This window comes from Camarhynchus parvulus, unplaced genomic scaffold, assembly GCF_901933205.1.
Source record: "Camarhynchus parvulus unplaced genomic scaffold, STF_HiC, whole genome shotgun sequence".
Taxonomy (NCBI): Eukaryota; Metazoa; Chordata; class Aves; order Passeriformes; family Thraupidae; genus Camarhynchus; species Camarhynchus parvulus.
In genome coordinates this window covers 177,591-189,725 of record NW_022148292.1, presented here as the reverse complement: position 1 = coordinate 189,725, position 12,135 = coordinate 177,591, and the positions used below count along the sequence as shown (strand labels likewise).

Below are 12,135 nucleotides of genomic sequence, written 5' to 3'. Positions count from 1 at the left end.
ACTGTCACCCACTGTCACCCTCTGTCACCCATTGTCACCCACTGCCATCCCTGCCATCCCCTGCCACTGCCACTGCCATCCCCTGCCACTGCCACTGTCACCCATTGTCACCCATTGTCACCCTGTCCCGGCACCTGCTGCTCTGGGCCTGGATACGTGAGGCTGTCACTGTCACTGTGTCACCTGTGCCACCTGTGCCATCCCTGCCATCCCCTGGCACTGCCACTGTCACCCACTGTCACCCCCTGCCATCCCTGCCACCCCCTGGCACTGCCACTGTCACCCACTGTCACCCCCTGTCACCCATTGTCACCCACTGCCATCCCTGCCATCCCCTGCCACTGCCACTGTCACCCATTGTCACACATTGTCACCCTGTCCCGGCACCTGCTGCTCTGGGCCCGGGTACGTGGGGCTGTCACTGTCACTGTGTCACCTGTGTCACCTGTGCCATCCCTGCCATCCCCTGGCACTGCCACTATCCCCCACTGTCACCCACTGCCACTCCCTGCCACCTTCCTGGCCACGCCCTGCCACTGCCACCCCCGGTCACTGCCATTGTCACCCACTGCCACTGACACTGCCACCCCGGTCACTGCCACTGTCACCCCCGTCACTGCCACCCCCTGTCACTTGTCCCCACTGCCACTGCCACCCTTGTCACCCCTGCCACTGCCACCCCCTGTCACTGCCACTGCCACCCCCTGCCACTGCCACCCCTGTCACCCCCTGTCACCACCCTGGCCATGCCCTGCCACTGCCACTGCCACTGCCAGCCCCTGTCACTTGTCCCCACTGCCACTGCCACCCCTGTCACCCCCTGTCACCACCCTGGCCATGCCCTGCCACTGCCACTGTCACCGCCACCCGTGTCACCGCCACCCCCTGCCACTGCCACCCCGGCCGTGTCCCCAGAGCCACCAACCCCGGAGAGGGGACAAGCGCGGCCGGGCCACCCTGGGCACTGCCACCAGCGTCACCCTTGGGGACAGTGCCACCCCCGTGTCCCCATGTCCCCAACAACGCGGGGTGGGGGGGGGAAGGGGAGGGTGGCACGGCGTGGGGGGGTGACAATGGTGCGACAATGGTGCGACAATGGTGACAGCGCCACCCGCGCTGCGGCCTGACCGTGTCGCTGTCCCCAGGTGCCACACCCCGGTGCCACCAAGGACTGTTTGCTGCTCTGCGCCGCCGGCCTGCGCCCCCCGCCCGCGCCCCCCGGGACCCCCCCCTCATTCGGGGCTGTCCCCGAGGCGTCCCCGAGGCGTCCCCAAAGTGTCCCCGAGATGTCCCCAAAGTGTCCCCGAGGTGTCCCCAAAGTGTCCCCAGAGTGTCCCCGAGATGTCCCCAAAGTGTCCCCGAGGCGTCCCCAAAGTGTCCCCAGAGTGTCCCCGAGGTGTCCCCAGAGGTGTCCCCAGAGGTGTCCCCAAAGTGTCCCCGAGGTGTCCCCAAGGTGTCCCCGAGGTGTCCCCAGAGTGTCCCCGAGATGTCCCCAAAGTGTCCCCGAGGTGTCCCCGAGGTGTCCCCAGAGTGTCCCCGAGGTGTCCCCGAGATGTCCCCGAGGTGTCCCCAAAGTGTCCCCGAGGTGTCCCCAGAGTGTCCCCGAGGTGTCCCCGAGGTGTCCCCGAGGTGTCCCCAGAGTGTCCCCAAAGTGTCCCCGAGGTGTCCCCAGAGGTGTCCCCAAAGTGTCCCCGAGGTGTCCCCAAAGTGTCCCCAGAGTGTCCCCGAGGTGTCCCCAGAGTGTCCCCGAGGCGTCCCCAAAGTGTCCCCAGAGGTGTCCCCGAGGTGTCCCCGAGGTGTCCCCGAGGTGTCCCCAGAGTGTCCCCAGAGTGTCCCCTCCTCCCCTTTGTTGCACTTGACTCCCCCTTTCCCACGGTGGGGGTGACCCTGTACAGAGACCCCTCCCCAAAAATCGCACCGGGCACTTGGGGGGGTCCCTACATCCGAGACCCCCCCCCAAAAAAATCCCACCAGGCACTTGGGTGGGGTCCCCAAATCTGAGAACCCCCAAAAATCACGGGACCCTCCCCACCCCCCAAAATCGCACCGGGCACTGAGGGGGGGTCCCCAAATCCAAGACCCCCCCAAAAAGCCTCTCCACCCCCCTTGGGGGTCCCACGCGTGTGTGTTCCCCCCCCCACCCCCAATAATTTGGGGCGGGGTCTCCCCGGTGCCCCCATGACCCTCCCCGAGGGGCAGCGGGACGCGACCCCCCCCCAAAAAAAAGGGTGGGGGTCTCCCTCCGACCCCCAAAAAGGGTGGGGGTCTCCCCCCGCCCCCCCATTAGTAATTTATTTGTAGGGACTTTGCACTGCGGACCCCCCCCCTTATTTATGCCCCCCCCACCCCCGGGGGGCGCCCCCTCCCCAAATTGACCCCCCCGTTTGTGACGACCCCCGGGGGGGAAGGGATGAGAATAAAGTTGCGTTTGTTTCTGCCACCGCCGTGTCCCCAAACTGTCCTTGTGTCCCCAAGTGCCACCCCCTGTCCCCAAACTGTCCCCTCTGTGCCACCCCCTGTCCCCAAACTGTCCCCTCTGTGCCACCCCTGTCCCCAAACTGTCGCCTCTGTGCCACCGCCGTGTCCCCAAACTGTCCCCTCTGTGCCACCCCGTGTCCCCAAACTGTCCCCTCAGTGCCACCCCCGTGTCCCCAAATTGTCCCCTCTGTGCCACCCCCCCGTCCTCAAATTGTCCTTGTGTCCCCAAGTGCCACCCCCTGTCCCCAAACTGTCCCCTCAGTGCCACCCCCTGTCCCCAAATTGTCCCCTCTGTGCCACCCTCGTGTCCCCAAACTGTCCTTGTGTCCCCAAGTGCCACCCCCTGTCCCCAAACTGCTCCCTCTGCGCCCCCCCTGTCCCCAAACTGTCCCCTCTGTGCCACCGCCGTGTCCCCAAACTGTCCCCTCTGTGCCACCCCCGTGTCCCCAAACTGTCCTTGTGTCCCAAGTGCCACCCTCCTGTCCCCAAACTGTCCCCTCTGTGCCACCCCCTGTCCCCAAACTGTCCCTCTGTGCCACCGCCGTGTCCCCAAACTGTCCCCTCTGTGCCACCCCCGTCCCCAAACTGTCCCCTCAGTGCCACCCCCCGTGTCCCCAAATTGTCCCCTCTGTGCCACCCCCGTCCTCAAATTGTCCTTGTGTCCCCAAAGTGCCACCCCTGTCCCCAAACTGTCCCCTCAGTGCCACCCCTGTCCCCAAATTGTCCCCTCTGTGCCACCCTCGTGTCCCCAAACTGTCCTTGTGTCCCCAAGTGCCACCCCCTGTCCCCAAACTGTCCCCTCTGTGCCACCCCCCTGTCCCCAAACTGTCCCCTCTGTGCCACCGCCCTGTCCCCAAACTGTCCCCTCTGTGCCACCCCCGTGTCCCCAAACTGTCCTTGTGTCCCCAAGTGCCACCCTCCTGTCCCCAAACTGTCCCCTCTGTGCCACCCCCCTGTCCCCAAACTGTCCCCTCTGTGCCACCCCCGTGTCCCCAAACTGTCCTTGTGTCCCCAAGTGCCACCCTCCTGTCCCCAAACTGTCCCCTCTGTGCCACCCCCTGTCCCCAAACTGTCCCCTCTGTGCCACCCCCATCCCCAAATTGTCCCCTCTGTGCCACCCCCTGTCCCCAAACTGTCCCCTCTGTGTCACCCCCGTGTCCCCAAACTGTCCTTGTGTCCCCAAGTGCCACCGCCGTGTCCCCATTTGTCCCCCTATGCCATCGCCGTGTCCCCAAACTGTCCCCTCAGTGCCCCCCCCGTGTCCCCAAACTGTCCTTGTGTCCCCAAGTGCCACTCCCTGTCCCCAAACTGTCCCCTCAGTGCCACCCCCCTGTCCCCAAATTGTCCCCTCTGTGCCACCACCGTGTCCCCAAACTGTCCCCTCAGTGCCACCGCCGTGTCCCCAAATTGTCCCCTCTGTGCCACCCCCATCCCCAAATTGTCCCCTCTGTGCCACCCCCGTCCTCAAATTGTCCTTGTGTCCCCAAGTGCCACCCTCCTGTCCCCAAATTGTCCCCTCAGTGCCACCCCCCTGTCCCCAAACTGTCCCCTCAGTGCCACCGCCGTGTCCCCAAATTGTTCCCTCTGTGCCACCCCCATCCCCAAATTGTCCCCTCTGTGCCACCACCCCGTCCTCAAATTGTCCTTGTGTCCCCAAGTGCCACCCTCCTGTCCCCAAATTGTCCCCTCTGTGCCACCACCGTGTCCCCAAACTGTCCCCTCTGTGCCACCCCCTGTCCCCAAATTGTCCCCTCTGTGCCACCCCCGTGTCCCCAAATTGTCCTTGTGTCCCCAAGTGCCACCCCCATCCCCAAACTGTCCCCTCTGTGCCACCCCCCTGTGTCCCCAAACTGTCCCCTCTGTGCCACCCACATGTCCCCAAACTGTCCCCTCTGTGCCACCCCCCTGTGTCCCCAAACTGTCCCCTCTGTGCCACCCACATGTCCCCAACTGTCCCCATGTCCCCAAGTGCCACCCCTGTATCCTGTGCCACCCCCGTGTCCCCAGACTGTCCCCAAGTGCCACCCAGCCTGTCCCCAATTCATCCGTGTCCCCAAGTGCCACCCAGCGTGTCCCCACCGTGTCCCCAAGTGCCACCCAGCGGCACTCCGCTGTCCCCGCGCTGTCCCCTCGGTGCCACCCGGGTGCCAAAAAGTCTCTTTAGTATAAATAAGGGGGGAGGGGACGCGGTGGCCCCGCGGGGACAATAAAGTGACAAAGGCACGGGAGGGGACAGTGTACCTGGGGCGGGGGGACAGCAGCGTGACACCGCGGGGGCTCAGTAGTACGGGGGTGGCACCGCAGGTGACACAGGTGTGTCCTGGCGGGTGGCACAGGTAGCACAGGTGTGTCCCGGAGGGTGGCACCGCAGGTGACACAGGTGTGTCCTGGAGGGTGGCACGGGTGTGTCCTGGCGGGTAGCACAGGTGACGCGGGTGACCCGGGAGGTGACACAGGTGACACAGGTGGCCTGGCGGGTGGCACAGGTGACACAGGTGTGTCCTGGCGGGTGGCACAGGTGTGTCCCGGAGGGTGGCACGGGTGACACAGGTGTGTCCTGGCGGGTGGCACGGGTGTGTCCCGGAGGGTGGCACAGGTGACACAGGTGTGTCCTGGCGGGTGGCACGGGTGTGTCCCGGAGGGTGGCACGGGTGACACAGGTGTGTCCTGGCGGGTGGCACAGGTGACGCGGGTGACCCGGGAGGTGACACAGGTGACACAGGTGTGTCCTGGAGGGTGGCACAGGTAGCACAGGTGTCCTGGCGGGTGGCACAGGTGACACAGGTGACCCGGGAGGTGACACAGGTGACACAGGTGTGTCCTGGAGGGTGGCACAGGTAGCACAGGTGTCCTGGCGGGTGGCACAGGTGACACAGGTGACCCGGGAGGTGACACAGGTGACACAGGTGACAGCTACACCACGGTGCCACTCGGGGAGCCGCCGTTCTGCGAGGACAGGCCCTGCAGGGGGAGGGAGGGGACAGCGCTGTCACCGCAGGGGGAGGGGACACACGCCACGCCCTGTGACGTCACCGCGGGGACACCCGGGGGGATTCCCCCGACCCCCCAAGGCTCCGCCCCGTCCCTACAATCCGGGATTTCTCCCCAAAAACTCAACCTGGACACCCCAAATCCCATCTCAGACACCCCCAGGCTCACGAGGACCCCGGGGACGGACGAGCCTGTCGCGACAGACTGTCGTGATATGGCTGGGACACCTAAATCCCCCCTAAACCACCCCAAATCCCCTCCCGGACCCCCCAAATCCCCCCGGAGACCCCTCCCCACACTCACAGAGACCCCGGGCCGCGCCCAGGTGCAGATGAGCCCCTCCTGGCAGCTGTCACCATACACACCTGGAGCTCCTGGCAGCCCAAATGTCCCCTAAACCACCCCAAATCCCCCTAAACCACCCCAAATCCCCTCGGAGACCCCCGCAAATCACCCCAAATCACCCCAAACACCCCTAAACCACCCCCCAAATCCCCCTAAACAACCCCAAACCCTCAGAACCCCCGTAAATCACCCCAAATCCCCCTAAACAACCCCCAAATCCCCTCTGAACCCCCGTAAATCACCCCAAATCCCCCTAAACCAACCCCAAATCCCCTCGGAGACCCCCGTAAATCACCCCAAATCCCCCTAAACAACCCCCAAAATCCCACCCCCAAACCCCCCCTAAACCACCCCCAAATCCCCTCGGAGACCCCCGTAAATCACCCCCAAACCCCCCTAAACAACCCCAAATCCCCTCTGAACCCCCGTAAATCACCCCAAATCCCCCTAAACCACCCCAAATCCCCTCGGAGACCCCCGTAAATCACCCCAAATCCCCCCTAAACAACCCCAAATCCCCTCTGAACCCCCGTAAATCACCCCAAATCCCCCTAAACAACCCCAAATCCCCTCGGAGACCCCCGTAAATCACCCCAAATCCCCTCTGAACCCCCGTAAATCACCCCAAATCCCCCCTAAACCACCCCAAATCCCCCCGGAGACCCCTCCCCGCACTCACCGAGACCCCGGGCCGCGCCCAGGTGCAGATGAGCCCCTCCTGGCACGCTGTCACGATACAATCCTCCAGGAAGAGCAGCACCGTCAGCCTCTCCTGGGCGATCTTCTTGCACACGAGCGGCTCCAGCAGGGGCACCTCGTGCAGCCGCGGGCACAGCGCCGTGCCCAGCACCTTGGCCGTGTCCAGAGACCCTCCCCGCGACCCCCCCGCACTTTGGGCAGGGGGTTTCTCGGCGTTGCCGCCCCCTCCCCGGCTGATGTTGCCCAGGCTGTGGTAACGTTTGTGCTCCTTCTCGGCGACCCCTCGGGGGTCCCGCAGGGTCAGAGTGGCGAAACGCCCAACGCTCAGCACCGGGGGGACCCGCGGCGACATCTGGGGACCGCCGCCGGGCTGGGGGAGGCTGTTGGAGCGGGACAGCGAGCGCGGCAGCCCCGGCACGGAAGGCGGAGGCGGCCCCGGGGGCGGCTCCTGCCCGGCAGCGGCGGCGGGGCGGGAGCGGGGAAGGGGCGGCCGCAGCTCCAGCACGTCCTCGGTCAGGTCCCACAGGCAGAACTGCGTGTCCTGGCCGGCAGAACCGAAGCGGTAGGTGACACTCGGGGGCTCCTCGGGGCTGTCGCCGTGTCCGTCCCCTTGTCCGTCGGGAGGAGGCGGCGGCGGAGGCGTGAAAGGGTCAAAAGCCACCGCGTTCACCCACGACTTGTGGCCGTGCCCTCGGGCCACCACGCGGCCCTCGGCGAACGACCACACGGTGACCAGGTCATCTTCTCCACCGGTGACCACGTAGCGACCGTCGGGGCTCCAGCAGACGCACAGGAGCCCCCCGGAGTAGCTCCTCATCATGCCCTGGAGCAGCATGGAGGAGAAGTGGAAGACCCTGAGCACGCCGTCCTGGCTGACGCAGGCCAGCGAGCGCCCGTCCGGCGAGAAGGCGAACTCGTTGAGCGGCCCCGAGCCCACGGCCCACTTCAGCAGGGGGTTCCTCGGCGTCTTGCTCTTGCAGGAGAAGACCCTGAAGCCTTCTCCTTGCGTCACCAGCGTGTACTGAGGGCTGGTGGCCCCGCAGGGCTGCTCCGAGTCGTACAGGTACAGGTGGCCGCTGGCGTGGGACGCCAGGAACAGGCGCTCGGTGTCCGGCAGCCACTTGACCAAGGTCACCTTGGATTTGTCGATCAGGCGCTGCGGAGGGGTCGGGAGGTGAAGGGTTAAAAATAAAATAAAATAAAATTTAAAAAAAGAGTGGTGGGGGAGCGTCTTGAAGGGGTTGTGGTGGGGAGGTCTGGTGGTTGACTTCCCATGGCATCCCAAGGGGTTCTGGTCCCTATGGAGGTTCTGGGGAAGTTCTGGGGGTTCCATAGGGGATCTCGAGGGGGTGGTCCCATGGGGTTGTGGTGGCCCTGGGGAGGTCCTGGTGGTCTTGGGGAAGTTCTGGTGGTCCCATGGGGGGATCCTGAGGGGGTTCCTGGTGGCCCTATGGAGGTTCTGGTGGTCCCACAGGGGAAACCAAGAGGTTCCTGGTGGCCCTATGGTGGTCCTGGGGAGGTTCTGGGGGTTCCATAGGGGATCTCGAGGGGTTCCTGGTGGTCCTGGTGGCCCTATGGAGGTTCTGCTGGTCCCCATGAAGGATCCCAAGGGGTTCCTGGTGGCCCTGGGGAGATTCTGGTGGTCCCATGGGTGATCCCAAGGGGTTCCTGGTGGTCCCATGGGGTTCCTGGTGGCCCTGGGGAGGTCCTGGTGGTCCCGTGGGTGATCCCAAGGGGTTCCTGGTGGCTCTATGGTGGCCCTGCTGGTCCCACAGTGCCCCCAAGGGGTTCCTGGTGGTCCCATGGAGGATCTCAAGGGGTTCCTGGTGGCCTTGGGAGGATCCCAAGGTGTTCCTGGTGGTCCCAAGGGGTTCCTGGTGGCACTGGGGAGGTTCTGGTGGTCCCATGGGTGATATCAAGGGGTTCCTGGTGGTTCCATGGAGGATCTCAAGGGGTTCCTCATGGCCTTGGGAGGATCCCAAGGCGTTCCTGGTGGTCCCATGGGGTTCCTGGTGGCCCTATGGTGTCCCTGGCAGTCCCACCGAGCTCCCAAGGTTTCCTGGTGTCCCCGGTGTCCCCTCACCTCCTCGTTGAAGAGCCGCCCGGCGCTGTCCTTCTTGGCCAGGTCCAGGTACTGCACCTGCCCTGCCGAGAAGCCCACGAGCAGCGCCAGGGTCTCGGCGCCCGCCGTGAACTGGTTGAAGTCGTGGCACGTGGGCTGCGTGCCCTTGTACACGCGCTTGTCGATGGGACGCTGCAGGTCCAGCGCCTGTGGGGACACGGGGACGGTGGCACTGGCACCGGCAGGGTGGCACTCACTGTCACCAGCAGGGTGGCACTGGCACTGTCACTGTCATTGGCACTGTCGCCCCGGCAGGGTGGCACTGTCACTGTCCCGGTCACTGGCGCTGTCACTGTCACCGGCAGGGTGGCATTGTCACTGTCACCGGCAGGGTGGCACTGTCACTGTCACTGGCAGGGTGGCACTGTCACTGTCACTGTCACCGGCAGGGTGGCACTGTCACTGTCACTGGCACTGTCACTGTCACCAGCAGGGTGGCACTGTCACTGTCCCGGTCATTGGCACTGTCACTGTCACCAGCAGGGTGGCACTGGCACTGTCACCGGCAGGGTGGCACTGTCACGTCACTGTCACTGTCACCAGCAGGGTGGCACTGTCACTGTCCCGGTCATTGGCACTGTCACTGTCACCAGCAGGGGTGGCACTGTCACCGGGGGGGCACTGTCACTGTCACTGGCAGGGTGGCACTGTCACTGTCACTGTCACCGCAGGGTGGCACTGTCACTGGGTGGCACTGTCACTGTCACCGGCAGGGTGGCACTGTCACTGTCACTGTCACCAGCAGGGTGGCACTGGCACTGTCACCGGCAGGGTGGCACTGTCACTGTCACCAGCAGGGTGGCACTGGCACTGTCACCAGCAGGGTGGCATTGTCACTGTCACCAGCAGGGTGGCACTGGCACTGTCATCGGCAGGGTGGCACTGGCACTGTCACTGTCACTGTCATTGTCACTGTCACCAGCAGGGTGGCACTGTCACTGTCCCGCAGGGTGCACTGCATTGCACTGACTGCACCGGGATTACCCTCGGCACTCCCACCTGGTCACCCACGGCTGTCCGCGGGGTCCTGGCTCACTGTCACTGTCACCGGCAGGGTGGCACTGTCACTGTCACCGGCAGGGTGGCACTGGCACTGTCACCGGCAGGGTGGCACTGTCACTGTCACTGTCATTGGCACTGTCACTGGCACCGGCAGGGTGGCACTGTCACTGTCACTGTCACTGTCACCAGCAGGGTGGCACTGGCACTGTCACCGGCAGGGTGGCACTGTCACTGTCATGTGGCACTGTCACTGGCACCGGCAGGGTGGCACTGTCACTGTCCCGGTCACTGGCGCTGTCACTGTCACCGGCAGGGTGGCACTGTCACTGTCACTGTCACTGTCACCAGCAGGGTGGCACTGGCACTTTCACCGGCAGGGTGGCACTGTCACTGTCACTGTCACTGTCACCAGCAGGGTGGCACTGTCACTGTCACCGGCAGGGTGGCACTGTCACTGTCATTGTCACTGTCACCGGCAGGGTGGCACTGTCACTGTCACTGTCACTGTCACTGCCAGGGGATGTCACCCCGGCGCTCCTCAAGGACTCTGCGCCCACCCTGGGTCACCCACGGGGCTGTCCGCGGGGTCCTGGGCTCACTGGCACTGTCACCGGCATTGGCACTGTCACCGATGCTGTGGCACTGGCACCGGTGGGGTGGCACTGGCACTGTCCCTGGGGTCACCTTTGCCCCCCACTCCCCCCGTTATTCCCCCGTTTCTCTCCCCGTTATTTCCCCAGTTCTCTCCCCCGTTATTCCCCGGTTCTCCCACGGTTCTCTCCCCCGTTATTCCCCCGCTTCTCTCCCCCGTTATTCCCCCGTTTTTCTCCCGTGTCTCTCCCCCGTTATTCCCCGGTTCTCCCCTCCGTTATTCCCCCGGTTCTCTCCCGTTATTGCCCCGTTTCTCTCCCCCGTTATTCCCCCGTTTCTCTCCCCCGGTTCTCCTCCCGTTTCTCCCCCGTTATCTCCGTTACCCTCCGGCTGCCGCGTCCCCCGCTGCCGGCCCCTCCGTAGAAATGCAGCTCCCTGCCGAGGTTGCAGCACACGCGGCTCCGTTCTGCGGCTCCCCCGGGAGGGCTCCGGCTCCGGGCCAGCCTCACCACCGAGAGCCGAACCGGCGGCAGCGCCCCGGGGCCCGGCGGGGCAGGCCCGGCCGGGGCTGAGGCGGAGGAGGCGGCGGCGGCGGCGGGGCCCAGCAGGCGGTAGGAGCCCTCGCGGGTGCGGAAGCGGCTCTTGAGCTCCGGAGCGGCCGCGGGAGGCTCGGCCGGGCCCGGGCCCGCCGCCGCCGCCGCCGCCGCCGCCATGGCCGCCGGAAGCCGCCTCAGGAGCGGGCGGGAGCGGCCGCCGCCATGGCGGCGCTGAGTCAGCGAGGCCACGCCCACAGGAGAGGGGGAAGCCACGCCCATGGAGGTGGGACTGACCAATCAAGGCGCGAAGAGGGTGGGACCACGCCCATTGAGAGGGGAGGGAGGGTCCATCTAAGGGATAGGCACGCCTCTGAGTGGTGGCCACGCCCCCAAATACGGAAGCCACGCCCCTAGCCGAGGACAGCCGAACGGGAAACCACGCCCCAAATCACGGAGGCCACGCCTCAAGACAGAGACCACGCCCCCGAAAGGTACTCCCACCTGAGTGGTGGAAACCACGCCCCCAAAATTGGAAACCGTGCCCCAAGACACAGAGACCACGCCCCCAAAAGAGACCACATCTGTAAGTGGTGGAAACCACGCCCCCAAAGGAGACCACGCCCCCAAATGAAATCACATCTGAGTGGGGGTAACTGCTCCCCTAAAATTGGAAACCACGCCCCCAAAATGGAAACCACGCCCCCGAAGAGACCACACCCATGACAAAGACCACGCCTCCAAACCGAACCCACGCTCGACACAGATCCCACCCCAAATCATGAAAGCCACACCCCCAAAATGAGACCACACCCTCCAAATGAGACCCACCCATGAGTGGCAGAAACCACGCCCCAAACCATGGAGACCACGCCCCCAGTTGACATAAACCCCACCCCAAAGTCAGACACAGCCCAAGCCACGCCCACCCAAAACACACCCACACTAGCCCTGCCCCCTAATCTGCATACACAAACCCCACCCCTTTTGGGGAAAAACCCCATCCTGCCCCACCAACCACGAGGCCACACCCCCCAAAACCACAACCCCAAAACCACCAAAATCCCCCAAAACCACCCAGGACCCCCAAAACCACCCAGGACCCCCAAAAACCACCGAAATCCCCCCAAAAACCACCCAGGACCCCCAAGCTCTACCCACGACTTTATTGAGCCCCGCCCCCACAGCCGGGGGAGGGTCTCGGGGGTCTCCCCGCCCCCCCTCAGCCCTCGCAGGGACCCTCGGGGACCCCCCCCGGGGGGGGGCTCTGGGTGCCGGGGGGGGGCGGCTCCGACGAGGGGGGGCTGGGGGGCGGGGCCTCGCCGGGGAGGGGGAGGGGCAGGGGGGGCTCCGTGCCCGCAGGGTGGTCCTGAG

The 12,135-nt window shown here is 65.1% G+C and overlaps 2 protein-coding genes across 2 annotated transcripts in view; both read right to left on the bottom strand.

The window, feature by feature from the left end:
- Positions 1–5,252: 5,252 nt before the first annotated feature.
- DMWD (DM1 locus, WD repeat containing) lies at positions 5,253–11,043 on the bottom strand. Its single transcript, XM_030970210.1, has 4 exons — positions 10,612–11,043; positions 8,597–8,782; positions 6,494–7,669; positions 5,253–5,439 (listed from the first exon to the last, which is right to left on the bottom strand). The coding sequence occupies exons 1-4, from the start codon at positions 11,041–11,043 to the stop codon at positions 5,392–5,394; spliced, it is 1,842 nt and encodes a 613-aa protein (XP_030826070.1). The 3' UTR covers positions 5,253–5,391.
- Positions 11,044–11,937: 894 nt separating this feature from the next.
- Positions 11,938–12,135, bottom strand: part of SYMPK (symplekin) — a 32,937-nt gene continuing 32,739 nt past the window's right edge. Inside the window, 1 exon segment of the mRNA XM_030970209.1 lies at positions 11,938–12,130. Within this exon segment, the coding sequence (XP_030826069.1) occupies positions 11,984–12,130 (147 nt within the window). The 3' untranslated portion in view covers positions 11,938–11,983.